General features: G+C 37.2%; 1 protein-coding gene across 1 annotated transcript in view; it reads right to left on the bottom strand.

Annotated features, from left to right (window-relative positions):
* The window catches only part of LOC307010858 (CUB and sushi domain-containing protein 1), a 605,591-nt gene that overhangs the window by 248,059 nt on the left and 341,546 nt on the right, over window positions 1-15,986 (bottom strand). The window contains exons 4-5 of the mRNA XM_079635929.1: window positions 6,615-6,809; window positions 681-888 (exon numbers count right to left, since the gene is read on the bottom strand). Of these exons, the coding sequence (XP_079492055.1) occupies window positions 681-888; window positions 6,615-6,809 (403 nt within the window). The remainder of the gene's footprint in view (window positions 1-680; window positions 889-6,614; window positions 6,810-15,986) is intronic.

Raw genomic sequence — 15,986 nt, 5'->3', positions numbered from 1 at the left:
AATTGTATATTACAAGGCATATGTGGTAAGTGAAAATTATGAAGGGAACAGCATTACATTTTAAACTGGCTTCTCGTGTAATTTGACGGACTTCCGGTTTAAGCCCCACCCCACTTCTGGCTTTATCAGAATACAGATACAAATTATTTTGTGACAACTTAAAAGTACCTAAATTTCACAGAAAAGTCGCAGACTTGGCAACACTGCATTTGGACTTTTATACAAGGTCACATTCTCAATACCACACATTCGTTTATTTGATTTGTGACCTACAATACAAGGCATTACATTATATAGTGCTACAAAAAGTATTATTTTTTAAATTATTTTTATGCCATAACTACTCCCCATAAAAAATAAAAAAAAATAATAAAAAATATCTTAATGGGTTTTGTGATGCTTGTATACAAAGCACTTAATTTTCTGTAACTGCACATCCAGGCAATAAACAATCCTAGTAATAACTACAGAGATCCCAATCCCGTCTGAGTCAGTATGTAAAATCGCAGACGTTGCTTTATTAACAATTGTAGCTCAAATGTCATTTGCAAAGCAAATCCTGTCTGAATAAAGCTACAAAAAGAGTGGCTCCGCTAACTGCTTTTATGAAAAGGATCCTATGATGATGCCTAAGATGAAAGGAAACAACTGAATGAAACAACAGAGGCCAGTTTACTCACCATATTGATGGTGCTTCTGTGCCACTGATCTCTAGAAAGTCATATCTATCTTCTAGTTGGAAGTCTGTGAAGACTAGGGCAATGGTGTCTCCCGGCTCGGCAAGAATGCTCCACGTGCAGTCGGCATTGTTCTCATACTCTGAAGGGAAGTGTGGACTTGATATTGTCCCCGTTGTTCCTCTTAACGTTCCCCCACATGATCCTTCAGCTAAAAAAAAATAGCATAAAAGTTTAAAACTATCAAAGGTACAATTAGTCAATTTAAAACTATATAGAATTCAACAATATACAATTTTTAAGGTTGCATTTCGTTAACTTCTCTTTCGCATCTTATCATGATTGAACAGACATACAAATACACACAAAATTATGTTAAAATGCCAATCACGGCAAGCAGGGGCGTGGTAGTGGGGGGAAAAGTGGACCTGACTACCCAGGGCCCCGTCTAGGGAGAGGGCCCTTTGAAATCCCATCAACAAAAAAAAAAAAACAAAAAAAAAAAAAAAAAATTTTTTGTAACCTAATTCGAATTAATTGGGCCCTCCAGTTGATGTCATTATTCATTTCAAAATATATTGATAACACCAACTGAGAGAATGAACTCAGTGCCAGACCTTTTCCCTGTTTGTATCACTCCGCTTGTTCGTGTTTGCGCAACTTGCATCATTAAGCCAGAAGGCGGCGACAAGTGACTGTCTTTATGAGTGAGCAATTGAAGCATTGATTAAATGAACAGATTAGTCCACAAATATTGATTCATTTAGGAAAGAAAAAGTAGATGAAATTGATATTTGATGCGCATACTAATTGCTCATATGCCTCTGGACACAGAATTATTGCATTGGCGTTTGTTTGAAATGTAACATCTAGCCTATGCAAAATAATCCTGTTAACCTTCACCAGAGCGAGGACGCTCTGAAGCGTTTTTTTTTTAAATAGTTCAAAGTTACTATCAGATTTAATGTTATTACCTTGACAAACTATACATCATTAAAAATATATAAGTCTCACGTTTCAGTATTTGACCACTATTGTATTCTGAGAAACTTATAGTGACAGTTATGTCTTAATTTGTGTCAGGATTTATGTAATGAAAAAATGAGTCGATACCTTTAATATGAATTATGAGCGTCAGCTGCTCCATTCAGAAAAAAACTCCGGTGCTGTTGTCTTGAGAACGCGTGACAAAACAACGTTCCTCAGGGCTTTTGGCTCAAAAATGTGCAGATTTGGAGAAATATTGATATATTATCATAGGTTTACATCATATTTCTATAGACAGGAATAATATTTATTGAATTTATATCCAAATGCGTCGATGTATACATAAAGAGCGCTGGATACTCTGATGTACTGTGTTTTCAATCCATACAGCAGGCTGAGGGCGCCATTTGCACAGTTTTTTCCAAATATGAAAGCTCACGAAGAAGAAATAACCTGTGACCTTCCAGGACGTCACGGACATAAACACAGCTAACGTTAGCTTTCAGAGATCGCTATAACATGCAGATAAAGATGTTTTGAAGACAATAAACATGATTGCAATGATATTTGATTTACCTGTGTTCTTCGAGCCATGTCAGGTATTTTTATAATAATAGATTATATGTATAATGTAATGCTAATTGGTATAGACTTTACAATAGTGCAGAATAATATCAAATCATATATTTTCTGTCTGATTTTCTTTTCTGAAGCCAAATAAGCTCATAGAAGATTATTTAAAACACTCGACTTGCACTATAAAGTAAGTTTGGAGCTCAAACAGGGTTTTAATCTCATAAATTGTCGTGTATTGATGGTGTGCTAAGCTAACATGCTAGCTAGCTCTCTAGTTGCACCTGCCATCTAGCTGTTATTTTTTATGATTTTTTTTCTAAATCGGAATGCTTACTGAAATATTTCTTTATTTAAGAAAGGCATTTGATACAGTTTCAAATGTGAAGTGAAGATTATGAAAGAAATTAGGGGGTGAAACACCGTGATTAGCCAGTCGTTAGCGATTATAATGGAGACAAAGGAAAATAATATTTATGGCCATAAGCCGGCTGGAAAGGTGTAAATGTGTGCAGGAGAGAGTGACACTGAATGGGGCTCGTTTGCACCACAAAACAATAGAGACAATAGACTGAATAGATGCTAATAGATGACAATAAACACAAGTTTGCATTTTAGAGTCAATTCAAAATAAAGTCATTTGAGATGATCTTGAAAAACATTTAACAAAATACAGAGTTTTAGACTTATCACCTTCAAATTTTAAATATAACATGGTCAGACATGTGTCTTTAGCTGGAGTGCATTTCTAGAGTGCTGACGGGCCAACTTCAATTTAATTTTCATGAAGATGTTTCATAAAAATAAATTTCTAATAACTTACACAACTTTGAAGCTATTCATAATTTTTTTTTCATTATGACAATAATTCATTCTACATTTCCAATAAAGTGCCAGGTGTCAGCTTTCAAATGAGACCGTACTTGAGCTTTTAGGACAAAGGGTCAATTAATTGAATCTTTTTTAGGTTGGGTATGCTATTTCTGGGGATTTTTCAAAAGTGGCGCTGAAGGCTAACAGGTTAAGGCCATTCCCGTTTCGAATATGTGATTGTGTATAGTCAACAATAAGCATAAACATTCTGCATTTCCATTTTATAGTGTGGATAATTCATTGCGACATTTAAACTGATTCTCATGTTTTAGAATTTCTTATCTGATAAAATACTACATACTGCCCACTGACATGCTTTTAAAGCTCCTGTTGTCTATTTTTTTTGGCCTTCAAAACACCTTAAAATTCACATGTTGAGCTCAGGTAAATCTAAATTTTCTCGGGGGGGGGGGGGGGGGGGGGCATGCCCCCGAACCCCCCTAGTAGGAGCAGTTTATTCAGGTTTTTAGCTATAAAAACCTGCGCAAAAAAAATTATCATGAAGTGAATTGGAAAGTATTTCTCTTTGTTTGAATAACTACTCAACTCTACCTTACACATTAATACTCGAAAAGTAAAAACACAACACACAAGTCATTTTACAGCGAAAGAACCAGTCATTACTATAATCTGATTTGATTATGGATTTAAACACTATTTATACTTGTTTATATTCAAATAATTAAAAAAAATATATATTCAAAATTGAATTTTCATTTTTGCTAACCCGCATCGAACAATGGCATGTGTAGGGGGCCCACTGACATTGTGAGTATACAGGGCCCAGAATTTGGTGCTACGCCCCTGACGGCAAGTATCCACGTAAACAGTCAGTTTATGTGTTAAGTCAACTTAAACGATTGGGAGAAAATTGGATGTTTGTCAGCAGGGCTTTAAATTTACTTTTTTGCTCACCAGCCACTGTGGCTTGTGGTTTTCCTAAGTTACTAGCCACTCAGCATTTTCACTGGCCACAACTTTGACATCAATACCATGGGGGAAAAATGTCATATATATATATATATATATATATATATATATATATTTTTTTTTTTTTTATTATCTTATAATTTGGCAGCAGATATATTAGGCTGCTGTCCTTTGCTGTCATCTCTACCTGACGTACAGATCCATTATACTGTTACTCTTTCTCAACGGTTTACTTTCACTTAAAACATAACTGACTGTTAATGTGAATACTCGCCAAGACCAGCATGTTGACATTATTTTGTGTGTATTTGACTGTTTAAGCGCAATAAGCAGTGAACAAAAACTTAATTTAGTAGTCTGAGAGGCGGCTTTATGCGCGCTCTTTGGGTATGAGCACAAAATCTGCGGGAATGAGTAAAATGATGTGCAATACATGCAATCACACGCCGAAATTCAAGCCCTGTAACAACAACAATATTAATCCGCAGAAAATTAAATGAGTGAGTGAGGGAAGGCGGGTTTGTGTGTAACTCGCTGTCTGAGAGATGAGAGAGCGAGAAAGTGCAGCTATCGTGTATATTATATGTGGAAAATTTGTAGTTGAAGCATTTCAGATATTTCAGTATCAATACGTATCGAAAAATCTATATTTTTGACAACACTACATTGCACTTAGTTTATTATTTCAGATGCCTTTTTAAAAGACTACAATGAAAAAAAAATACATATCAAATATAAAATTCAACCCGTCATAGTGGCTAGTAGATTGACTGTGTTACACGCCACTGCTGAAATTCACCAGGCGGGTGTTAATGTCAAGCCCTGTTAGTCAGTATAGATCTGCGCATTAGGTCTTAAAGGGACAGTAGCCTAATATATTTGTTGACACAGGACAAGGTATAGGACTGTGCAAGCTTTGGAGGTATTGATGGACTCAATCTACATTTTGATCATCCTTCTGCATTTTGTGTTACATTTTTTATATAAAAAAAAAATATGAAACATACCCACTTTAAGTGTTGATTAAAAAAAAAAAATTAACGCAAAAAGCTAGAATATTTATTTATTTATTTAAAGAAGATGCTCTGTTCTTTCTTTTGATATATTGTATGATCAGATATTCATACAGCAACATTTTCTTTGGGCCCTGGATTTTTTTTTTTTTTACGCTGGCAGGAAAAGAGAGTAAAGCAACAAAAGAAAAAAAGAAAAAAAATATTCAGTGTTATTTTAGATTTTATTATTTTATACAATTTCTTTAGTATTTCTCATACCTCAATAGCACTGTTAGACAAACCTGAAAAATGTGTTAGAAACCCCATGTGAATAGTGCAAAAACATAAAATAACAGATATCACCATATTATTCCCCAGATATATGATTACATTAAGAATTTCAAACATTATTTGCATTACATTTTTAAAGGTTATTTTATATATTCAAATGAGTCATTATCCAATCAAATAATTTGCACAAATTTGCATACATTTTCTAGAACATCAAATCTGAACATTTGGATCAAGCTTCAAAGTTTGGACTCAAAATAATTGTTTAATTTTGTTGACATATTAGAGTCAAAGGTTTTAGGAATAAAATATTGTTTAAAATACTGGCTACTGAAGTGGCCTTTTGAGATATGCATTGCAATTTAAATCTACAGATCCAAATAGATAAAGTGCAATAAAATAAACACGTAGAAGTGCATTTTGGATGTTTTCTTTCAACTAGTCTGAAACAACACAAGCCAAAATCTCAGAACTGACCAGTGCATTCAAATCAAAGTTTATGCCTGTAGTGTGTTGCCACATCATTAAATCAAAATAGATAATTCTTGTTCAATTCAAATATCTATTGTATGGATATTGCAGCATATTTTTTTTAATTCATTATCTTTAATCAAAATAACTTTCCCTCCCTCTTGCAACATCACTTCTCTTCTCTGATGATGTGCTTACTGGTGAGAGGGCGGGACAACCTGTCACTCACATGAGATCACAGCAATAGCAAACGACAATGATCCATCAATCCAATCAATTCCCGCTGGACAAAATCAGGGGAATCTCTACAGATGTGGCTACTGTACACTGCCTACTATTAAAACATAATTTTTTAAAAAGTAGTGAGTAAATGAAACACTGTGTGCATTCCACAGGAAATATGTTGTTGTCATATTTGCATGTTGTGAGGTTACAAAGTGTGTTTGTTTATTTATTTTTTAAGTCGGGCCATTCGTCCAGGGTGTTTATGGTCTGAGACGTTCCAGTACCCCCTCGACCCTACATAGGATAAGCTGTTTAGAGAATGGATGGATGGGTGAATTTTTAAGTCAAAAAGGTGGTTAATAATACTTGGTGGTTAATTTGTCAAACTGAAAATGGAAGGTACATTTGAGCACACTGGTCTAGTCCTCTCTGTTTAATACTGATAATTATGTCATACGTTATCTATAAAAGTATACTATACTACAGAAAATGTAAGAGTAGCCTGTTTTTGCAAAAACATAGTAGCCAGAGTATTGCATGAGGAAACCCTGCTTTTTAACCCATCCATCCCTGTAAGCAAAGAGAATCTTACCTCTACAAAATGGTGCTGGGAAATCCCATGATGCACCACTTCCTGGGCTCACTATACACGTGAGGACTGCATGCCCCTCCAAAACATATCCCATCACACAACTGTAGCGGATCTTGTCGCCGACGTTGTACCTGGTCCCGTGGATAATCCCTCTGGGTATCAACCCTGGATTTCCACATGTGTGACTTGGTAGAACTGGAACAGAAGACAGGAAAACAGGTCAGAAGTAAGTTTCTGCATCACGCTGTGCCTTTCACTCTTCTCTGTTTGTTCTTCTCCTCATCATACACGCACTGAGCTAAGCTCTTGAGATGTCTGTCTCAGTGCGAGTCTTCGCTATGAAGCGTGCACATCTGAAGCTGGCCCAGCACTCGTTCACGGGACTGCGGAGAAACCCCCACATGTTAGTCGTGCGCTTCTCTGATCATGATGCTGTTTGAAGGTAAGTATTTCATGTTGACAACACAATCGCAACATGAATGTGCTCTGTTCATCCGTGTCAACTGTTCAAACAGAATCCATGCAAAACATTTTAAGAGTGAAAAATGTAGCGAGGTGCAATCTTGACTCTTTTCAAACATTTTCAAATAGAACATTACTCGCGTTACTATAAGGAACATTCAATTATATAGTAAAACAAAAAGAAATGTGTCAGCATATGCTCGTGCCTAGAATGCATATGCATAAATCCGTAGGACATATACTGTACATTAGGTGAAAGGGGGCGGTTAGTTAAAGTGTATGTAGGGGTTCCCATTTTGAAAATCTGCTTAGGGCCCTAAAAATGCTATTGGGCAGACCCTGCTGTATCCCATCAGAGTTAGAATAACTGTGTTAAAGGGAAAGTTTCCCCTGAAAGTAAATCAGCCTTGGGGACTTGTCAGCCTAATGAAAGTTAGGATACAAGAATATGCCCTACAGCATTCATTTTTACTGACACGCAGATCCAAATTTAGTTTGATTGTTCAAGGTACAGTATTCACAGTTTGGTACAAAATACATTTATTGTGGTGGTGGCACCTTTTACACAGGTACGCACAACACATATTTCAAAACAATTCATAAATCCTATGCCTGGAACTGCTAGGCTACAGCATCACCATGTGAAGCTCTGAAGCGCTGCAATCTAATGGTTCACATTCAGAATGGCGACACGTTAAGCCAGGTGTGACAGACATTTTCAACAAATAAAGGCTTAAAGTTTCAGTCTGTTTCTCACACAAAGCTATCATATTACTTCAGAAGACTTGAACAATAAATTATATAAGACATATGGACTGTTTTATGGTGCTAGCATTTGTTTAAAAAAAAAAGCTTGTTGAAGAGTCATTTTGGGGTGAACAAGTCCTGTCTAAATTTAGTTAGTCCAAATTAAATTCTAATTTCATACAATATTAAATATTTAAAGGAAGAAAAATGTGCTTATGAAGATCTGAATTTGTTATCAGGCCATTTTTACCTATTTGATACAATCCTAAATATGTCATGAAAAAAGTGTACTGACACAATAGTGTAATTTGATGAACATGTTCATATGAGACTTTGATTTACAAGCTTTATGAGTCATGGGAGGGTTCTTGAAGAAACCGTTTCTATTTTCAAAGAAACCATTGTGATCCTGCAAATATGAGAGGCGCCTGGAGGAATTGGCGTAGATGTTATATAACCCCTGTGGCAACTTACACATCTAAATCTAGAGCTGACATTTAAGAGCTGAATGTTTATTCTGTTGCATTCACTGATAAAACTGCTGCAGAATGTCTCAGGATTCTGTCTTTATTGATGGCATTGGTTCTAACAGTGTTGGGGGTAAGGCATTACGAGCAATGCGAGTTACATAATCAGAATACTTTTAACAAGTAACTAGTAAAGCAACTCATTACTTTTGAATTTACAATAAAATATCGGAGTTACTTTTCAAAAAAATAACGCAAGTTACTGTTTTCTCATTTATTGGCTCATAACATGTCCCCATGTTGAGGGAAATTGTAAGGTGCAGAGGCGTTGTGTGCGCAGTGTGTAAACATGATGGTTATTGCAGTTCTAAGCGTGAGCATGCATTTACTCATCTCACGAAAACGGATTGCAAACCTGCAATAATTAAATGTTAAAACATTATCTTATTCAATGTTTTATTTCATCTTTCTGCAAGAAAATTGTCCTTGACATGTTAAGTAATGCTTATAGTTGGTGCTGATGAGTGTATAATGAGGGCACTGAGGGCACTTTCTCAGCACTGCTGTATACTGTGTGTGTTAGGATGACAGAGCCTGAGGGCCACTTCATTGACCAATCAGCATCAACGAATAGAAGAATGTTTTATGTTCATGATTTAGATCTCAGTACATTGAAAAGTTGGGTTTCATGGTGGGTGTATCACTGACAAAACTTTCTTTTGATGTTTTGATGGAAAAAATATGAGATCAACACATTTGATAAACATCCAGTGTTCGTTGGTGGTTGCAAAAAAATAAATAACATTTCTTATTCATGATCAGATACTCAACGACGAGGCAACAAAGAAATGTGAATAAGAAACCAAAACACATCTCTTAATTCTTCACTCAAATGTCATCAATTTGGCCTTCACATATGATTAATCAGATAATAAATCAAATATTTACCAAACTCCCTCTGAATCTTGCACAGCGGGCTACATTGTCAATTTGAAAATATGATTAATGAAAAGAGCTATTCCAGAAGACTGGGATCTCAGTAGGCAGACATTTCCGCAACAAATTATTCTAGATTAAATCAATTGAAAGTCCTAAATGCTTAAAATAGAGCAGCAGACAGACAACATTTCCGTAGGCTTGCATGTTCCATCCTACGTCTATGGGACACAGCTTTTTGACTGGAGCGGAGCGCATTATAACTGCATAACCATGAATATGAATGTACAGTTGTGCCAAAAAGAGCAATAACTGTGTTGACGCATCTTGTTCCAACTAAGCCATGTCAGCCTAGGACACAATTTTGAAGTGATTTAAATAATGTGATACCAAGTATACCATGTTTGTTTAATTTTGAATTGAAATATTTGTGTAATTCTGCTAATGACGTTGCTAAAACTCATTAGATGCATCTGAGACACAAATACATAAAGGGGTGACTCAATTAAATGAACATCCTCCAAAATCCAATTGTTCAATGTGTCTCCTTTGAATTTGCTGGAAGGGTACAGGCAGGACATATCCTACAGGTACTGTACACTGTACTCCCAAATCATGATTTGGTCAAAAACACCTGTCAAAAGAATCCGAAGCTATAGCTGTGTTCCAAAAACTAGCAAACTAGAGCCTGCATCCTAACTGAACTCCAAACTCAATTTGAGATATGTGGAACATCCTAATGGCCTGGCAGCAGAATACAGCGTTTTTAGTCATTTTTGCGGATCCGTGTGAATGGGGATCGTTTTGACAATGGTGTCGTCTGTACGTGGAAAACTCAAAGGAAAAACTTCTCCATTTTAAGCACATCGTTGTCATGTAGTAGACGTACCCTAAGTCTTTCCAAGCTGATTACACACAGGCGAGCACCCACTTCAAGTCTATTTTATATTAATAAAGTTATAACACTTATACTTACATAATTAAGTTTCCAGTTCATTTAGTTTTAAACAGTGGCTGTCATAAAAACTTGACAGATTCATTCAAACACATTAAATATTAAAGAACAGTAAAACAAATATGATTATGTAATATGGTGCATATATTTAGAAATAATGCTCCTCTCTAGAGCCATTTTTATTGCTGACTATCAAGTTGAAGGTCAAAGAATGGGTTTTTGAGGTACAACGTGACATTTTTGGCAAAAAAAATGAGGCGATTACATGAGACATACAGACTTCGGTAAGTTGTACTGTCTCTTTCAGCATCATTTCAACATGTTTATTTAATTATGTAACGTAGTAAAGAAATGAAATCTCATGTTTTTAATAAATGCAAAAAAAGCATTCTGTGTGAACAACTAATACTCTAATAAAAAGAGCGCCCACACATATTGAGTAAATAGTCAATTTATAATTTGAGAATTTTTTATTTAATCTGAAAGTATTTTATTTTTATAATCAACATTTTTCTTACATCTTAAATGCTTATTTTTCTTGAATGGCATTGTTGTGTTCTCTAAAGTGGGGTTTAATAATGCATTGAGTTAGTGTTCAGTGATGCATAGTGTTCGATTGTGCTGGAAGCATTATGTTATGCCTGACGAATGTTTACGTTTACTTGAGTCTGAAACGACAGTGAGATTGAAGTAAAAGTGACGACAAGTTGATGCTACTCTCTGTGTCAGTGTGATCCTTCCTAAATATAACAGGTTTTTTTTTTTGTGAATCCCTTTCTATTATTCCTCAAGCACTCAGCGAGGTACAAGAGCATCAGCGGTGCTCTTAGAGGCTCTGTGAATGACAGTTCCGGCACTGATTAGTGTCTCATAAGATCAACACCTAATTGAGCCTCTCTCTTCCTGTGACATTGAGAGAGATCAATAGAGTAGTTAAGGCAGACACTCTGGGCCTAAAACCCATTTCCGATTTCCTTCATCGGAACTGAAGCGATGGATGAGAAAAGTTGAAAGCTCCTGGCAGGAGAGGGACACGGATCAGGAGGTGCAGAGACTCGGCTCAGAGGGGAGGTGTTTGGGCCGTGAAAGTGCAAAAGGTGCAAAGAAGAAAAATCTAAATGCCCCTAACATTTGACTGCCGTCTTGAGGGACCACAGAGAGGGAGCGACAGCAACAGTGCGATAAAAGTATTTTGCATTGGAAACACAGCACAAGAGGGCTCAAACCCACGGCTCGAGTAGCTGCACTTCAGAAACACACCATCCATTGAATATAACAGTCAGTCTATGAGATTGAGTGAGCATATAAACATCACATTAGAAATCATTGATTCAATCAAATAATCATTATCTGTCCTTGGATTGAGTTGTAAATTTACTGTCGTTATCTGTAAGGTTGGAAATAATCCAAGATTATTTCAATGCAAAAAAGACATTTGCTTTTCACCAAGACATTTTCAGCACAGCCCGTAGGCCAGAGGTTTGGGACAATGGGCGAAATTGTGATGGTCTGATTGGTCAGTTTGAATATCTCACACCTAGGTGTTAGGCAGATGGTCGGGGGAGAGATGACAAAACAGGACGGCAAAGGTTCTTAGCTCTCTTCTTTTTGGATGCCGAGCTGGGTGGAGGAGGTCTTTCTCTCTCTCTCTCCCCCGCTCGCTCTCTCTCCCTCTCTCTTTCTCTCTCTCTTTCTTCCCCCCTCTCTCTCTCTCTCTCTCTCTCTCTCTTTCTCTCTCAGGTAACATTTTACATTATGCTGGGTAAAAATGGTTTAAATTCTCATTACATCATGTTGTAACTATTTAAGTGTAAACATAACCTTATTGCACATTGAACTTTTATTTAATTCATGGAGTCAGATTAAAACGAGATAATTGCATATGAGAACCTGTGTCTTATTTAACCAAAATTCCTTTAAAACGCTGGAAAGACTAGAACACGCGCTTCCTTCCCCGTGCTACAGGAAACCCCCATTGGACCAAAATAGCGTTCTATTTAATCTGTCATGGTTCCTTTGATTTCATGTGGTTGAATGCATGATTCTGATCCATCGACAGATGTTCAAAGATGTTGTCTAACTTATATGTGCAAGTTTCAGATCTGTTGACAAAAGTTTAATATAAATTTGCAAGTTATTTCTGAAGTCTTACATACTCATTTTGATGAATGGTATAGTCCTGGGAACACTACATAGGGCTACCCCCTTATAGTCGACCAAATTTAAAGGGATGGTAAAATGCCATTTTCACAAGATGTAAAATAAATCTCTGATGTCCCCATGTGTGAAGTTTTAGCACAAAATACCCCACAGATATTTTTATATAGCATGTTAAATGTGTCACTTTATGAGGGTTTGCAAAAACGCACCGTTTTGTGGCTGGCCCTTTAAAGGTGCCATGTGTAATGTCTGGCAAAAAAAAAATCAAGTCATACTCCACATTCCATACCAGATGGGGGCAGTATACCTCCATAAAGTGAATTGGTCTACTTTAGAGTAACAGACGAGAAACGGCATAGTCTCTATGCTCCGCCCCTACCTTCACAACTATAGACATCATATAGATAGACGCCCTATCGACCGCTACTGCCTACTGGCACGGTCGAGCCGTGGGGCCGCCATCTTAAACCGGTCACCCGCTCCACTCAGTGTCATCTGTATGGCAGGTGCAATGAGCTGTCAGCGCATTTAATTAATCATACTTCACTGAATACCGAACTGATTTTCACGCGGAGTTTTTTTCTACAAAGGTCATTCATGTAGCTATGATACAGGACACATGGTTCGGCATATTTTAATATTCATAGTAGGCTTAACAGAAATACAATATTCTGATATAAGATAAAGTGACCAGGCGTCCAAAATCAAAATATGTGATGTAGGATATAAGGTATTTTATAAATCACACACTATAAATATGATAAAGAAGCAGAAACAGATAGTTGCAGTAAAGTAAGCTATTTTAATAAGTATGTGATATGTACAATAATGATTTGTGACACACACACACTCGATTTGCGCATCGCCGTCATGTGTGTATTACAGGTAACGTTATTACATTGCTTCCTGATATCACGTGCGCAAACACAAATAACCTATATTTATATATGTATATACTACAGGGCCGTTGAATGCTTGTATCTGATAACCGTGAAGCTCTTGTAATTATTACTTTACCCAACCTCTCCATGTCGAGTGATGCAGTAAACATCAGACAGCGCACGTGAACCGATCATCTCTACTATAGTAAAAAAAACACGAACACTGTTGAAAGATACAGTAGGCTACAAATGACCTGTTCGCGCCACAAATTGTTCTCCGTCCTAAGCGACCTAGTCATTGAATGTGAAACAGCCGGCTGCTGTCGTCAGCGAGCAGCAATATTCAGACAACGAGGGCGCGCGCGCCGCGTTGATACCTCCGTTTCAGTTTCTCGAACCCACGCAGTGCGGCGGTCAGAACACGGAGACCATTCTGCCCCTAGCTATGCGTGCGAAAGCATGGGAAAGCGATCCCAGGCATGTCAGAATGGGTGCTGAACGTTGTAAAACAGGGCTATGCGCTGCAGTTCGCTCGCCGTCCCCCGCGCTATCATCCTTCAGCCATCCTTCCGCTCTTTTCCCTGAATTGAAATGAAGTAGTGGGCTGCTGTACTTTCCACACGATTGACATCAGGTTCAAGTACGCCCACAAGCCGTGCGAGTTATTCGTGTATTGCAGGTTGGCTGGTGGTTATGTTGCCCGCATACCGCCTCCCATGGCCGAAACTGGTATTACGACACCTGTCGGGCCGTGGCTAGTAATGCTAATGCTAATTAAGGTTGATATCTCTGCAGCACTATAACTTGACATTTTTTTAATGACATCATTGCCCTTATTTCTTCTCATTCTTTTGATGCATGTAGCTCATTTTTTGGATATTTTTACGTCAATTTTTACACATGGCACCTTTAAATGCAAATGAGCTGCTGCAGAGAGCGGGGTTTCAAGAGCTGTGTGTGTGTGTGTGTGTGTGTGTGTGTGTGTGTGTGTGTGTGTGTGTGTGTGTGTGTGTGTGTGTGTGTGTGTGTGTGTGTGTGTGTTAGCAGCTGCGATAACCTCACGCAGACACACTAAAAAGACAGAAACTGTTCTGCCTTTAATGTTAAAACGGAGTCAGACAAAGATGGAGAGACTCAAGAAGAAGTGACAACATGTAGAAGCAACAGGACGTCTCTGAATGGTTAGTTGATGAATGTATGTTGCTGATGTGGAGTTAACTATCTTCAATTAGGATATTCTGTCATGGTAATCTATATATCGCTCGTATAGGAACTGTTGTGAGATGCACACAGAGTGACTTTCTATTGCATGTGAAAAGACAGATGCCAAAGTTTGAGCTGACTCACAAATGTGCTCGACTACAACAACTCTTCCTCTTCTCAACATGGACTGCGTGTGCCCGGGGGTGGGGCTTATGTACATCTTAGGGTTGGTGATGTCACTAACCCGGGAGGAATGTCGTGTAGTCCCTACCAGCCGTTTATTGTAGTCCTTTTCTTTAAAAGCAAATATCTTCCTTTGCATTGAACTTTGAGCGTTGTAACTTTGCAAATGTTGTTTATGCTCAAACAGCAACATTACAAACTAACTAAAGCTAGAAAAGTGAAATCATACTCAACCACCCCTTTAAGTCAAATTTTTATTGGTTGGTTGGTTGCAGAAAAGGAAAAAAATCAGTTGCGAAGTCACGCAGTCTGTGACGGACAGATGTTATCACGGCTGGTCCATGTGGTAATTATGTCAGGCATGTAATCCAAACGTTTGCCTATCATTCATCGACCTCAACATGGCATATCATTTGAAACATGTCAGTAGATGCCTAGCGTTAGCCACTTTACATGGCTGCTCACTAACGCTAAACAAATTAGTACTACATGATGTTTAACTTAACATGCATTGCTCTCTATAGGTGCATCCACTATACGGCGAAAATGATGAGTCAACATCATCAACTTCATCTTTGCAGCCCACACTGACTGAGAAAATACGTTTATTAATAAATGATTAAATATTCAGGCAGCTCCTAGCTGTTTTTTTTTCCCCAACACATTCATAATCATTAGTTTTGCCGGTGTTCTGTGGCAAGCTTTATGCGTGCACTTAAGTGCTTAATTTATGTTTTAAAGGCTCATTATTACGCTTTAGTATTTCTCTGTAATGTACAATCTTGGCAATGTATAAGTAATTAACACATTTTGTAGTGCCTCCAATCCAACAATTGAAAAGCTGTAACTTTGTAAATGTAGCTTACATGTCAACGCAAGTACGTCAACTTGTTTTAACCCTAACCCTACAAATCTATACTCTTCTAAAACTCTAATGAGAGTCAGTAGACATGTAGGTGCAACAACACTTATACTCAACAGAATAAAGGGACCATCAAAATAAAGTGAACAACATCAGTTATTCAGATATATGTGACTTATTGTAAAAAAAAAAAAAAAAAAGAAGAAGAACAGCTGTGGTTATGAAACACAGTTGGTAAAGAGAAAGCCACATAATAAATCAAAGTTTGTCACAAGTAGCTCTTCCACAAGCTGAAGTAAATATTAGTCCATGGTGTCAGGCTACACACAAACATAAAACACCATCATGGTAACTAACATGACATTAAAATAATGCAATAAACATTAATTTAAGAAGATGTGACAACACCCTAATATACATAAGAAAAAACAAATAAAAAACATAGTCTTTCTGGTGTAAAGCTACAGTAATATGTAATTTGGATGCCCAATTTTTTTTTTTTTTAAGTCCAGAGTA

This window comes from Phoxinus phoxinus, assembly GCF_949152265.1.
Source record: "Phoxinus phoxinus genome assembly, chromosome: 14".
NCBI lineage: Eukaryota > Metazoa > Chordata > Actinopteri > Cypriniformes > Leuciscidae > Phoxinus > Phoxinus phoxinus.
The sequence above is the reverse complement of the archived record's forward strand: the minus strand, read 5'-3'. Positions and strand labels throughout refer to the sequence as shown.